We start from the raw sequence: 14,934 nt of genomic DNA, 5'->3' as shown, positions 1-14,934 counted from the left end.
TAAAACCATTCCAGAGCAAGAGGAGCAGGGAGTCCTGATATTGATATTATTCAGATGGACCGTGCCAAAGTACTATCATTAATTAGCCAATCAAAGACATGCCTTAAGATGGCTGTCAGGCAGTGTAACCACCTCACCCTCACCCAAAATCCCATTAACTGTCCCGCCTCTCCCTCCCTCCTCCAGCGCCTCGCCTCACTCCGCCTACCCCAGCTTCAAACCCGTCTCTCTCCAGCAATTTGGGCCCTCCATGTATGATCGTCTTCAACCAGTAGCTTTTACATCCCTGCTGATGGAGCCACCGGGCCGGCTAATTCAATTCTCATCCTGAAAGGTGGGGGGGGGGGGAGAGAGCTATGGGAGGGTGACCAAACCGCACATATCTCAATTAGGCCTGCTGTCTGTCTGTTCCGCTCCTCCGCGGGGAACCAGGGAGGGCAGGAAGGCGGACAGGAGAGAGGAGGCGGAGGAGACGAGGAGAGAGTGGGAGGCAGACAGAAGGTGACAGGTAAGGGAAGTGTGCAGCGAGACCCTGCAGCCTGAAACCCATCCCTGCAGGGATTAGTGATGTGGTGTTAACATGGAGACGGTTCAGGTCTGACATGGCCCTGTTGGCCCTACGGGGAGACAGAGTCATTCAGGCCGGTCGAGAGGCTGCAGCGAGCTGGTTGGCTGCTTCGCGCTCGTGCTGAATGATGCGCCAGATTAAAGAACAGTGAGGTCCTGTCTAACAGTAAAGTGTCATACGGTTTCAAACATCAGGCACGTACTGATCTTCATACAGTTCCTGCAAAATGCTGCCAGGACAACCCTAAATCATAAGCATCACATGATAATACTCTCAGCACTGGTTGTGTATTAAGTCTTAATCACGTACTTAAAGGTCTCCTGTTATGCTATATTTGAACAATATATTGTAGGGCCATATCTATACAAAACTTGTCTGTAAGGGGTTTTGCTCAAAGTGCTGATTCTGTGACTGTCGCTTTAAATGTGTGCTGAGCTGAAGCCGGCCACGCCCCTTTGCAGCATCACGCAGCTCTCGCTCCTCTGTGATAGTTTTCTACCGGGAGAAGATACTCAGCTAAACTCTGCCGTGATTAAACCCCATATGATGTTCAAAACCACATCACCAAGCATTATTTCTGAAACACTTCTCAGTGTTTACCACTAGAACAGTGACATTATATGTATTATATATACACACAACAACTCTAAGTCCCTCCTGCAGACATCCCGCTCAGAGACACGGAGGTACTGCGAAGGCGATTCAGCTCGCGACTGTATATTGCGGACGATAGGTTGGGACGTGTCATGTGGGCGGGACGTTGCCAGGAGTTTAATGTAAAGCCAGCCCACATTTCGATTATGACGAAGCGAATCTGGATCAGCTCGTTTGTAGCCCCGTTTTTAGAGATGTGGGTAAGGAGGAAAACAGAGAGGGTTGTATTTTCTGACACTGTGAGTGTCCTTACACACCCGAGACACATATTTATGTATAAAAAGCATCAAAAAGTGCATTTTGCATAATAGGGGACCTTTAAGATGCTTATTGCAAACTCATTCTCATGCTATATTTGAAATGTTTCTCGGTCTAGCTTGTGTGTTCTGTATACGTTTCGACAGGTCGTCTCTGCAACATTTGGTACGTTGTTAAAGTTGCATTATTCTGTCCTACACACAGGGTTAGGGTGGAAACGGCAAACATATTCACACCAGTTTTATTTCTCATTTGCCTCAGGGTGATTCATAGTGTACTGCCTATGTCTGGTTAGACCCTCAATAGGAAAAAGCAGGTATAGAAGAGTAATAGAACGAGTTTATAAGATGTATACTCAGCATTTTAAAGAGCCTTTAAGGACAGTAGATCAATAGCAGCTAGACTGAAGTTCTTCCAACACGCTGCATTAGGGTGCAAATGTTAACTGAATCACGTCAACCTATTGGATAACGAGATGTTAATCCCTGACCTCGATGTTTTCAGTTTCTTGTGATAACTGCATCCACGTACACAAGGCTGTTTGATTCAGTGCTGTGATGCCGTATGACACCTGAAGGAACCTTGACCTGGGTAAACGACTGATCATGGAGGAACCGCGAGCCTAATAATGGATGTATACGCACTGTGTTCTTGGAAGGTTCCCAGGGCTCCACTTTGCTGACATCTTGCATATCCTGGAGTTGTCGCAGTTGAGACAGTGTGTGGTGACGCAGTGCCTCGTGAAGTGGTGTGTCCCCGTCCTTGTCCTGCACATCAAGCTTGGCCTCTGCACGCACCAGCAGCTGTGAAGAAAAAGAACACATAAATAAAACACAAAGTGCCAGTCAAACAGGAACTGTAGCAATAACTGTAAAACAACTTTCATTTTATGCTACAATGCAAATGCCACAGTAATGATTTATTAGTCTGCTGATGGCCTGGAACTACCTGAGTGTTTCGCGGCCCCCAATTATGGAGTGCATTTTTTCTTGAGTCCACAAGATGGCAACGTGGCAATCTCAATCCAATACTACGCCAAAAGACTCTAACCAAGACACTGCCTCGGAGAGCGGGTTCCCTACACAGCATCAATCTGAGGAAGGACTTCATTCCACTGCAGGACACCCAGCGGTGTGAATTAAATATGAACTGCACTGATGTTGCTCTACTCCGCTTTGTGTGTAGTCCACATTGAGGGACTGGTAGAGGGATTACCAGAGACAGAACCTTCAGACTGAAGTAAAATTGAGAGGAGAAAAAACTAAAGAAGCATATGGGGGAAAAAAAGGCCCTACTAACCCGGACAATCTGGGTGTGTTGACGCTCCACTGCCAGGTGTAAGGCTGTCTGCTGGTTGACATTCTGGATGTCTAAGCTGGCACTTCCCTTGGAGGTGTGAAGAGGAGAGAAGGAAAACAAATGTGTATATGTTAAAAACCAACAAAATGAATCACACATACAGCCCCCGGAAACCACTTCAGCAGTTTTATTAGTTATAGGTATGTCTTTCAGTGAAATGATTTTTTTAATTGTATTCTATAAACTACTGAGAATTGTTCTCTGTGTTGGAATTCAACAGACACTGGACTGCCATACATGTAGAGATAAAGGTTTAAGAAACATTTGGAGTGTTCTCTTCATTTTTTTCCGGAGCTGTATGTGCTCATAAATACACAGGCAAGTGATCAACGCAGACAAACAAGAGAAAATATTTCAGTGAAAAGGGAATTGTGCAGCACATGGGAAATTGTAACATACTCTGACAATATGTAGCATGACAGAGTCTTCCTTTTGTCTCACCTACAGCGTAGAAACAAAAAAACTCATCCTACAATAACGCTGCACTTGATTGTCATTTCCAATTGCGAACACCTCAGCTGAGGAGATGTGGAGGGGAGATAGGCATTGTGATCAGGCACTGTGTGAAATCCCCAAGTAATAAGACTGGCTGGCTGACTGGCTGGCAGGGAATCTGCAGTGCACCTTCTAGTGTGGTGCAATTTCTGAATAGAAAGCTGAGCCATCACTGCAATCCAGCCCATTGCAGGGACCTGGGAGAAAAAGGCCGCCCCTGCTGCAAGGAAAGCCTGAACGAGCGTTCATGCGTTGGAATGTTGCAGCAACGTGGCTGCCTTGCACCATATCCTAATTAACCCAGTTCTCGCTTGGACAGGTGACTTTGCTGTACACTCCCGTCCCTTCAGAGAGCTAAACCTGCAATCTCAGAAGGGAAAAGACCATGAACCTATGATTGCAGGAGGAGGGGGGATATGATGGCCCAACAGCACTAAAGAATCCCCCTGGAGGCTCTGTGAACCGTATGGATTCAATAAAAAGAAATGGCACTTATAGCAGTTTAAATTGCTCTACAGCTTGCTGGCTGCAGGGAGAGCAGGGGAAGCTGCTCTTAATGTTCTGTAGTCAGGGAGAGCCAGGACTGCGGGCTGAGCTGGTGCAGGCTACGCTTTGGGCTAATAAAGAAAAATAGTCTCTAATAGAGTCAATCTGTTGTAGCATGCACTAAAAAGCTTGAATACATGTATGTGTATGTGTGTGTGTGTGTGTGTGTGTGTATGTGTGTGTGTGTGTCGTTACCTGGTGCACCAACAGCTCAGCCACCTCCACATGGTTGTTGAGGGCAGCCAGGTGCAGTGCGGTGTAACCGTCGTCCTTCTTCTCGTCTACGATCCAAGGCCTCGGCAGTTTAGATAGCAGCACACGCATGGCACTGCAGAGGAGACGGGGAACAGAGTGAGTGTTTGAGCTGAGAAGCATGACAGAATAAAGCTCGATGAAGGTACAGGAAGGGTAGTCAATGTGGTAGTTTAAGATGTAAACTGTCAGAATGAATCTGTGTGTGATAGCTGGGGGCCAGACACAAACTGCTAAACACATGGCAATGTGTGTACCGCTGAGACGCAGCATTTTCCAACACACTTTTACAGCAGAGCATATCCCATTTTCACACATGGGGACAAGAATACTAAATCAACTTAGGGAGGAGCTGCTTTCCAAAGGAGAGTGTTTTTTACATCAAGCTTTGAGCGGTACAAGAGCAGCGTGTTATTTTAGAGAAGCCGCCCCCCCTACCATCTCCTCCGTTTAAAAACAGAAGCCTCTTCTTTCACCTCACAGATGCACAGAAGCGCCCATCATAGGGAGGCAACATGGTAATTACACAAGATCTAGCTGCATAACCTCCCGGGGTAGAACCAGGCAGAGTGGGGGGGGGGGGGGGGGGGGAATCTATTGTTTTAACAGTGCTGTTTAACAGAAGTAGCCTGGTGTGGTGAAAAGAGCCCGTCAGTTCTGTGCCATTGAAGGTCATTTAGAGGATGCCACAGAGAGAAGAGGCTGCTGAGACTACTGTACAGGCTGAGAGGGAGTCACAGTGGGGAGGAGGGGGGCTGACTGTCACCTTTCACAGCGTCATTGACAAATACACTGTTTTACTATTAAAAAATCATTATAATGTATCCAAAAATCCCCTAAAACAACGAATAAGCAGGGAGTAAAAAATAAAAACGGATTGGTTTTATGTAATACTGTTGTAATTAAAATAGATGTGAGGTAACACCCTTTCGCCTAAGCTTCAGCGTTTGACTTTTATTTTACACCCTACTCTTTCTGCTTTAGCCCCCGGACACACATCCAGGCATATGGCACATACTGAAATGAGATGCATCTGTAATTTAGTGTATGAACAGTGCATCATCCTGGGCTATATGAGGGAACACAACTCTTCAATTTGTGGAAATGCTATGGAATACAAAACAAGACCGTCCCTGAACCGTCTTCTTCTTCTGTAGTTAGTACACAGTGTACCTTCAATAAGCTCTAAAGCAGCATGGCTGGAGGGAACACTTCTGACCTTGATTAACCCTGAATAATCATGCAGGGCATATCTTTGAACTGCGACAAAAGGAGGAGGCAGCCGACTCTAACTTTGATATGGCTGAGCAGCCCCCCATGCGAGCACTGGAGTGTTAACCAACACCAGAGAGGTAAGTCTGAGACAGTACGGGGAGGAAATGGGCTCAAGCAAAGAGCACGAAGGCCACAGTCTGCAGGATCAATGGAAACTGTGAACTATTAAGACTTGGGAAAGACAGAAATGCAAAGCAACGCGCTGGCAAGCGAAGGTAATCAGGACGGCTGGTTCCCTGCGGGTTTTTGCTAAACCTACAGCTTGTCTCCCTCCTCCTTGGGTAATGAAAGAGAGCATCATCAGCACACTCTCTTGAGGAAGGCAGAAAAAGGGCCAGAGAAGCAGGGGGGGGCAGTCAGCACCTCTGCATGGACAGAGATCCAGGCTGGTGTACTGCTGCAGTGATGAACAGCGCAGCACACTGATCCCAGGCTCCCTCGCTCTCTTCGCTCTACCTCTCAGTGAGCACACACACACACACACACACACCTGCATTGCTTGCAGCCATCTTCAACCACTTAATGCAGAGGAGCACTGCTTAAATGTGATAGCAACCGCACCCTCTCCGCCTAATCTCACATTCAGAATGTGTCGCCTTTGTTACGAAAGAGCTATTTGCGTGCGCACTGTACATTTTACATCTCAGGGGGGACTTTTGAGTAATTTCATCAGGGGCTCTCCCACCGGGCTGGAGTTGAGACTTAAACAAGCAAATTATTCAAGAAAAGACCTTGCCACATCAGACTCCTGCCTGAAGCTGTAACATTAAACTTATTCCCAGTGGTTAAACACAGCTTTCTGATAGACAGTGCAGGAATGCAGTTTCCTTTCTTTACTAACAGTATCCATTACGTCCCACATAAAGCCTTTGTTCTTTCTGTGCCTATTTCTTCCTCCAATTGGTGCAATGTATAACAGTTGTGCAATCTGGATTGGCTGGGAATATCTCCTATATGTTGAACAACGGGCCAATAACTGCAGGCCTGCAACACTACAGGCGCTCAGTGGCGCCTTCTGCTGTAGGAAGCAGGCACTGGAGAGCTCGGCAGGTGTTTGCTGGTGTAAGGAGCCTTCAATAAAAGTTTTGATTGACAGGCTCCCTGCCACGCTGGGCAAAATGGGCGGACATTAATATTAATGCCCAATACTGGCAATGCTGCATTGCAGTTCAGCTATCTGCTGTTAAGGCAGAAAAAAATAGGGTGAATTAAGGAACTGAGGGATAAATCCCAGTTGTTGTTTTTTTAATCTCTTCGGTAAATGATGTTACCAGTGACCGAGGGGGGAATGAGAGGAACTGCATGTTGGCTCTTAATAGAGCTTGTAGAGTGGGCGATAGAGAGAGTCTGCTGCAGACCTTTCACTCAGCTCTGACTCGACCCGGGAGATAACATTGAGACACTGCAATGAGAAGTGAACAACCCAACTATAAAACCCATGCAGGGTCCGTGTGAATGCAGCAGGACTACGGAAAAGGGAATGGTAAAGGAGAGAGGGAGAAGGGGGAGACGTGATGGAACTGGGTCACCCTGTGAGAGATCTCAAGAGTCCCTCAGGAGTGCTACGCCGGGGCCTGTTGTCTTGGGCTGCAATTTGTCATTGAACAGGACGCTCTCCGACGCCCTCCGCTCTGTGTGTGTTGGCGTTTGTCATTGTGTGGAAGACAGAGGAAGTGTGTGTTCGTTTAGTTGTGTGTGTGGGTGTAGGGGTCGACAGGTCCCTTCTGCTGGCCTCGCCTGGCTGACAGCCATCTGTGTGGTGGTCAGCAGCCGTTATTACAACAGGAAGTGAGAGGAGCGGGATAATAAGTTGGGTAGGACAGGGCAAAACGGGAACAGTCAACATCCAGCCTGAGATTAATGGCTGTGCACAACCATATGGTTACTCTGATGCCGGAGACGTGTTTGGCATACCGTCATAACTCAGGCTTCAAGCTCAAGAGAAGGGATTCAGCTTTGGAGATGCCAAAAAAAGGCGCCACCTTCTTGGGAAAATAAAGTGCTTAATGAAGCCGCTCATGACAATTATCAGTCTTTTATCTTTGAGAGTGCTAATATAATACCAGTTAAATACTCCATACCCCAATACATTACAGTGAAGTTGTGACCTTGGAAAGCAATCCCAACACAAGGTCGACCTACAGCTTTACCGGGGCTTTAAAGTACAATACGCCATCTTCATCAGCAGGTGAACATATATTTGGATGAACCACTTTTTGAACCTTTGGAAAAAGCATTTAAATAATTAGAAAAGATCAGATCAGTCCTAAAATTGTAGAGCATTAAATTGTAAAAAGATCTCTATGACGACAGCGTCTGATATGGTTGTAAGGCTTTGGAAGAAAGCAGGTGAGTTAGCCTTTGGTCTAAATTACTTTGGTAAGAATTGGCTTTAAAAGCATATCTATACTCCCTCTGTCTATATATTCCCTTCCTAACACGATAGGGTTTGTCCCTGATGCAGAGCTCTTATTGGAACAGCCTTTCAAGAGGAGACGACTTCAGGCGATACACGAGGTGTCAGCTCATCGGGGACAGGATCGATGCATTCAGGTCCTTTGAAATAGTGAGGCCTGTTCCTAACAAATCATTCACAAATGCAACACACCAACTCCAACTGAATCCCCCTCCCCCTTCCCTCTTTTCACTGTGGGCAGGGAGGCACTGTTCATCATGTGTGAAAGCTTTTGGAAGTCCTTTAGTTGGAGACATAAAACTTTTCCGGATTTCCCTGATGCAAAACCATATTGCTTGGAATGTGATTGCTGGCTTACATATAGCTTTTTTTATGCCCGTGTAAAAATTGAAACAAGCATTACTTTACACTCCAATGGGAAACTGTCGATCCCAATTACCTCACCAAAAACACAAAACGGATACAGGACATGCCAAATCCTTTAAGAAGCATCTTATCGAAACACAATGATACCTGATTGAATTTCAAATTCCTGGCTTTTACCCCAACCTGACAAGCAATGAGTTACCAGCTCACTTTGTCAGGGCCGTCCCAGAGCTGCCGGCCGCCCTGCTGCGGACGGTGTAAATAAACACAGATATCGTCCCAGCAGTGCAGCAGAGAGCGGAGGACCAGAAACTAGCTGGCTCGCCTTAAAAAAAAAAAAAAAGGCTTTCATTACCATGCCGTGAAGAGAATAATTTCCCCTACAATGTGACCTTCCCATGCCTGCCTGTACCTGAGGCCCCTGAGTGAGCATGCTTTTATTAAAGACTATTTGCATAAACTGGGAAGGGGGGGAAGATGGGCAAAAAGGGCACATTTCTAAGATGTTTTGGTTATCACTATAGCGATTGCCTCTGCATTGAAGGTTGTTTGGGAGATGCCAGGTGCATTTCAAAACATCTCAGGTACAGTTGTCTGTCCATTTAGGAAGTAGGCGGGGACTTTAATTAGCCTTACAGCACCTAGTATTATGGGCTGTCCTGATTCATAGCAATTTATGGAGAAGGAGGCAGCAAGACAGTCAGAGAAGCCCAATGGCGCATTCATGTCCCATTGGTTTGAAATGACCCAATTATCATCTCTTGCTTCTCTCCCTTTCAACTTTATTCTCCGCAGCACCTTGAAAAATACTCATTCCCATCCCCGCACAGGCCATAATACGTCATAATATACATAATTCTCCCTGAAAAGCTCAAACTGACATAAAAGATAAAGCAAAGACATGCAGATTATACTAGAACAAAGAGACACCTAAATCATTGCATCATTACCTGTAAAACAACCGTGTAATAATTGAACACCACGTTTGGCACAGGCTTGGAGCGTAACCGAATAGGTTGTGCATTCATCTTTTCTAAGAGAAAATCTGGAGATAGTTGAACAAATATTAATATACATAAATTGAAAATAACCTTCTGAATGAAAACGACTAAAGTACTTATAGACTGACAGAGGAGTGAATGTGCAAATAACACATTTGCAAAGTGACAAAACCACACGTAGTAGCATCGTGAACGGTTGACTTGACGTAGGACAAAGCTGACAAACCGAGACACCGAAAAAGACAGTTGTAGCTCAAATCACTTATCAGCAAAATGAAACAAACAGACTCGAGTACGCTGTCATCGGGGCCTCCACACTCTCAATGTAATGACAGAAAGAGCTGTCAAACAGAGCAAGGAAAATCATCTCTTAACCATGATCGTTCCATTTTCTACAAACTATAGTTTCTGACTAATACAGAAAACAAATTGTTTTCATGCTGTTGTTTTTTATTGACGGGTGTGTCTCCTGTGAGATACTGAATTCATCAACATGCTGTAACCAAAGCCAGTCAAAAAAAATCTAATCTCCCCTTGTAAGGTCCCTTCCTGGCCTCAGGTTGAGCTTTAGAAAACCCTGAGTTTTAAATTCAATATTTGCCAGGCAGTCTATTTGAGGAGCCACCATCCCATGTGAATCATTTTCTGGCTCACCAGCCCAAGAGCATCAAAATGACTTCTTATCTGTGAAGCAAATGTTTCATTTCTGACCGACAACCACTTTTTAATTGCGAGACACTGGCCATTCTGCTGATTATAAAGTTCCTCTTAGTTTCTATGAAATCAGACTCGCTCCTCGCTAACTGCGAGTGCCTCCAGACAGAGGTCCAAAGCAGTAAATAGAACGGAGGGATTGACTTTGGGTTTTGCAGAGCGGAGGGGAATTCAGGCCAAGCTGAAGGTCCTTTCGATCGACAGCCACTCAGCGGCATGCCACGCTATCCCCGTACGGTCTGAGAGGCTCCCATGATCTACAGTCTCCCCGCAAATCTACCACTTTAAATCACCCCTCACTCCCTGCCTGCCGTCCACCTTTTTATGCCCCCACGGACACCCCTCCTCCCCCTGAAATGCTCATTTCTGTACGGTGTAACCTGCGAGGGTCCCTTTGCACACAGCAGTAACAGCATCGCCCTTTAAACAGGACGGAAAAGTGAGGATAACGACCATCAGATTGTCTACGGTGGTAATTGGCAGACGGTTCCAAAGTGACACAAACAAGCCGCCACGCTGAAGCTGATGACTCTGACTTTTTCAGCAGTTTCACTTCTTGGCATGCAAAGGAAGAAGCGGTGGCTGAAAGAGCCGTTTGGTAATTAAAATCCATTGTTTGCAGAGGGAAATAACAGGGATCAAAGGGGCCTTGTATCAGCGAGAGCCTCCACCCCAAGCAGAGAGACAATAGGCCATATACCCCAGAGCAGAGCAGCAGCCAATATTTTGGATGCTTGTATGAGTCGACTAAACATTTAAAGATAAGGCTCCTTAAAAGCACCCATGTATTCCACACTGATGAAAGTTTCCCCAACAGTTTAGTATATAAGCTACTCTGCAAATCCAAACAACGTCGTGCTTTTTTCAAAAAGGATGAGCTCGGCCATGGTCGATTGTCTTCAGTATTCTTTGCATGTTCGGACACAAGGCTCCACACAAACAAACACAAACCCTTATCCTCTCGGACCTGTCATACTGCATTTACATGGGAGCCGCTGACTTCAGTGTCCGTACGAGGTTACCAAGGTAACATGGTCTGCATTATTCAACAGATAAGCTTGGTTTAGCTGTGAGCGTCGGCCTGAATGTGTCCCTCAGAGTACATTAGGGTTACTAATACCCCATCCGCTGACAAAGATCGTATACGTCTGGACGTGCAATTCTGAACATACGTTTTCTGACACATCACAGGTAAACACCAAACTGAAGGCTCATTGCTTCTCTTTTACAATGAAAGGATCGGGTGTTTAGCCAGCAAACCTTAAATTATTTAGTTATTTTATAAAAATGATATCCTTAAAATCAGTTGATCTCAAATACATTTAAACACATCTATATTATAAGACATGACTATATGATATATTCAATTACTTGTGTTTTTGTATATATTGAGTTCTTTTTTTTCAGCTTTTTATGTTTATGTATATATACTATAATACTATATCTTTGTATATTTTTTATTTAATACCTCGGGACTGTGGGAAACAGCATTTCGATCTTTCTGTCTGTACACACAAATTGAAAGATCGACAATAAAGTTGATTTTGACTTTGATATTTCTACAGTCTGGATTGATACTCCTTTTAAAAATTAAATACAGGGTAAATAAAGATAAATAATCAAATACAAATGTTTAATCAGACAAGGTGCTGGTTGAAACTGTATTCAGTGACATGTTGTCTTGAGTTGTGTATTATGTAAAAGCATATTTACTACAGGGTCAGAAACATGCAGTGTTTAATAAGAAGAGCTGTCACTGATGTTAAGGGAGCGTCAAATACAAAAATGCATTCTATTACTTATTACAATACATCAAGTACATCGATAAACTACATTTGTTTTTAAATGAGGGGGGTTATTAAAGCTGCCTGACAGCTGTGCTGTGGAAATATATCACCTGGCTCTGTCATATTTATTACCTGCTTTGCTGATGCACTTAAAGTGCCACGGATAAATCCTGCTCTTTCTAGGTTTGGCGAGTGGGCAAACACCGTCCCATCAGAGCTCACAGAGCACTCACAATGCAGGCTCTACTCTCTGCGTGCTATACTCACTTTCCCAAAAGCTCTTTATGTCCTTGAGTCCGTTCAGTAGGAGATGCACCCCTCCCTATCCCTCCCTCCATCCATCCCTTGATCCCTGGTTTCCTCTCTTTCCCCTCTATCCATCCACCCCTCCCTCTCCAGACATGTGCTATAGCAACATAGCAGCAGCCGGGACTCAATTTTTCAGCATGCCACAGGACAGACAGAGCATTATAGCATGGCAGAGCTTATTGGCTCAGAGCCACCGTTGGCCCGGCCCTAGGAGGAAGTGTGGGCGTTCTGATTGGTCACAGGGGGATTGGGGCTTGTATCAGCTTGTCCTCTGGCTGATCTGTTGGACCAGTCCCAGCACAGACAGAGGTGGACACTGGTAGGGCATCACGGATTGGGCGACTTTTCAATTAAATCACCCTGCGTGCTGCAGCCCAACGGCTCTGCACTACAGCTTTAATAAATACACTCAAGCCACAGCAACATCATGAGTCTAACTGAACAACTGGAGATAATTACAGATATTACTAAGGAGACATGTGTGAATGCAAATTATAAACCAGCAGGATCCTTCTCTCTAGACTACACAGAGGATGTTATGGTTTAATTGTCCAACATAAAGATATTACCTCCCAACGTGGACTACAAGAGTGCAGTTCATCTGGATTCAAAGGTTACTTCCACATATCTCCGCGATCAGTTATCTTTTAATGAGTTACAGCCGGGGACCCTGACCAAGTTTATCACCTTCACCCTCATGCTATCAGGAAGGAGCATAAATAACTCTGCAAAAACGGTGAGATCATGCACACGGCAAATAAAAACAACACTTATAGCACAATCAGTTTGCCTAAGTGACATCCCGCCTCCGTTTACACAGTAAAAACAACATATTCTACCATTGTGAATTGTGTTAATGTGGGTGGAAATTCACTTTTGTGTGAACATCTACAAGCCACTGACAGATAAATGTTCAAAGTCACTAGCAAATCAAGGATGAATCATTTGTGTATGAAATGTTGCCAACAATATATTATAGCAGATTTGGTTTGTGTGGCTGCTCCCAATTGTCCTGCATATGGTGACAAAGAGGAACTCCTACATTGTCCTGAGCAGCTACAACACCTTCCCCGTCACCTCTATTCTAGAGTCCATGGATAAGGTTGTTGGCTGCTGCATCAAACTGTCTGCACCTGTAATCCCTTATAAAATCTTAACACACTTACGGTCCTGGGTAAACATAACAATATAACCTGTGCACCAATATTTACGCATCTTTTTGAGTGACCGACTGCCAAATAAACATAAATTGTAAGCGGTGCACTGTGGGTGTGCCTCGGAGATAATGGCCTTACACATGATGCACCCCTGCAGGGAAGTATTTGTGCAGTTTGTGAGTCACTTAACGGCAACATGTGGCGCCAGGAAGGCAAGGGAAAAAGATCAGAGGCAGCAGAGGCAGAGGAGCTTCCCCTGCAGTGAGGCTGGAGGGAACAATGGGCTGCTGGATCAGAGACTGACTGCCACTGGCTTCCCCCCCACCCCTTCAAGCACGCAGGTAGGCTGGCCCATTCATAAATCACTTTTATTCCTCCAAGCGTTCAACAGCCTCACCTCTTCAAATGATGCACTGTGTAAAGGGATGAGGAGGGAGGGGCAGCACGGGAGGTGTGGGGGAGGGAGAGGAGAGGAACTGACGAGAGAGATAAAGTGAGCACGAGGAAGAGGCAGGCAGATGGAAGAGGAGCGTGGCGATGTACTCAAAAAAAGGCACAAACTGGACTCATTAGAAATAGCTTTAATCCGTCTGTGATGTTGACTGGTGGGCCGGCACACAGAGTGGAGGAATTATGACGAGCTGAATGAACGACAACACTTCACTTGCAGGCTTGAATAGAATTAAATAAGTCATCACTGACTGTTCAATCTGAGAGGAGACCAGTGTCACTTTTTGTGAGGTTTTTCAACTTCAAAATAACTGTAAAAGCAATCAAACTTTCTTAAATTGATCCAGAAAAAGACAATTTTACTTAAAGGTAAGTAAGTGTTTACCCCTGCAAGTTAATATTTAGTAGATATACAACTGGTGGAAAATAAAGCCTTGATTCTACAACCTCCTATCTCAGTTACGTTGCATAACATCTGTCACAAATTCTCGATCAAAATCCTGCTGCAGAAAATCATCCTCCCAGCACACTGCTGCCACTATGCTTCATGGGAGGGACTGTGGAATTCTGCCAGTGGGCCGTGTTGGACTTAACTAAACACAGTTACCAGTGAGGGCTGGGATAGACTCTGTTCTAAAAAGTAAACAACAAAAAAACAGAGGATTTGGAAACAAAATCAAGACATACGGTCAAGTGAAATTGAATACGACTGCAATTATTATTATTTTATACTTGATTTTGATGACTAAATATAACAAACAGCTTCAAATATAAAAGTTTCTGGAAGAGAAGTATTTTCCATCCACAAAACATCTTCTGAACAATACCCAAAAAGTTGATCTCACACCGATCTGTTGTCTTATTAATATTGGAGGAGAGATACTGTAAGTCTAGAGCGGTAGAACAATACGCCCGTTCATCCAGTGAAAGAAAACACATCCATTAGTCGACCCTTTTCTTATTGATCGATTAACTGCTCAGCTAAACATCCAGCCCCGCGCTATTCATCACGGTGGAAAGATGTAAGCCATGCTGCTTAGTTTCGGATGCAGATGGGATGCTGGGATGTAATTGAGATTAAACTGGTGGGTTGGGTGGCTGGAACAGGCAGGGTGTAGACCCACTGAGGGGGGGATACACAAAAACACACAAGGGCCTATTTGGTGGAGATAAATAAAAGGGGATTAATGTGCACCGTCAAGTTGAAATGAACATGTACAGTAAGCAGGGTGTGTGAATTAACAGGGAGTAGAAGGAAAGCTCCCTATGGACGCTCAATTTGGAGTGGTGTGTAAACATAGGGCAGTAACAGGTGGACGGGCACAGT

General features: G+C 44.9%; 1 protein-coding gene across 8 annotated transcripts in view; it reads right to left on the bottom strand.

The window, feature by feature from the left end:
- The window catches only part of mib1 (MIB E3 ubiquitin protein ligase 1), a 50,458-nt gene that overhangs the window by 7,924 nt on the left and 27,600 nt on the right, over positions 1–14,934 (bottom strand). For all 8 annotated transcript variants that reach the window (XM_063885975.1, XM_063885976.1, XM_063885977.1 and 5 more), the window contains exons 13-15: positions 4,076–4,208; positions 2,780–2,866; positions 2,125–2,283 (exon numbers count right to left, since the gene is read on the bottom strand). In XM_063885975.1, the coding sequence (XP_063742045.1) occupies positions 2,125–2,283; positions 2,780–2,866; positions 4,076–4,208 (379 nt within the window). The remainder of the gene's footprint in view (positions 1–2,124; positions 2,284–2,779; positions 2,867–4,075; positions 4,209–14,934) is intronic.

The sequence above is a fragment of the Eleginops maclovinus genome, chromosome 6, assembly GCF_036324505.1.
Source record: "Eleginops maclovinus isolate JMC-PN-2008 ecotype Puerto Natales chromosome 6, JC_Emac_rtc_rv5, whole genome shotgun sequence".
Taxonomy (NCBI): domain Eukaryota; kingdom Metazoa; phylum Chordata; class Actinopteri; order Perciformes; family Eleginopidae; genus Eleginops; species Eleginops maclovinus.
The sequence above is the reverse complement of the archived record's forward strand: the minus strand, read 5'-3'. Positions and strand labels throughout refer to the sequence as shown.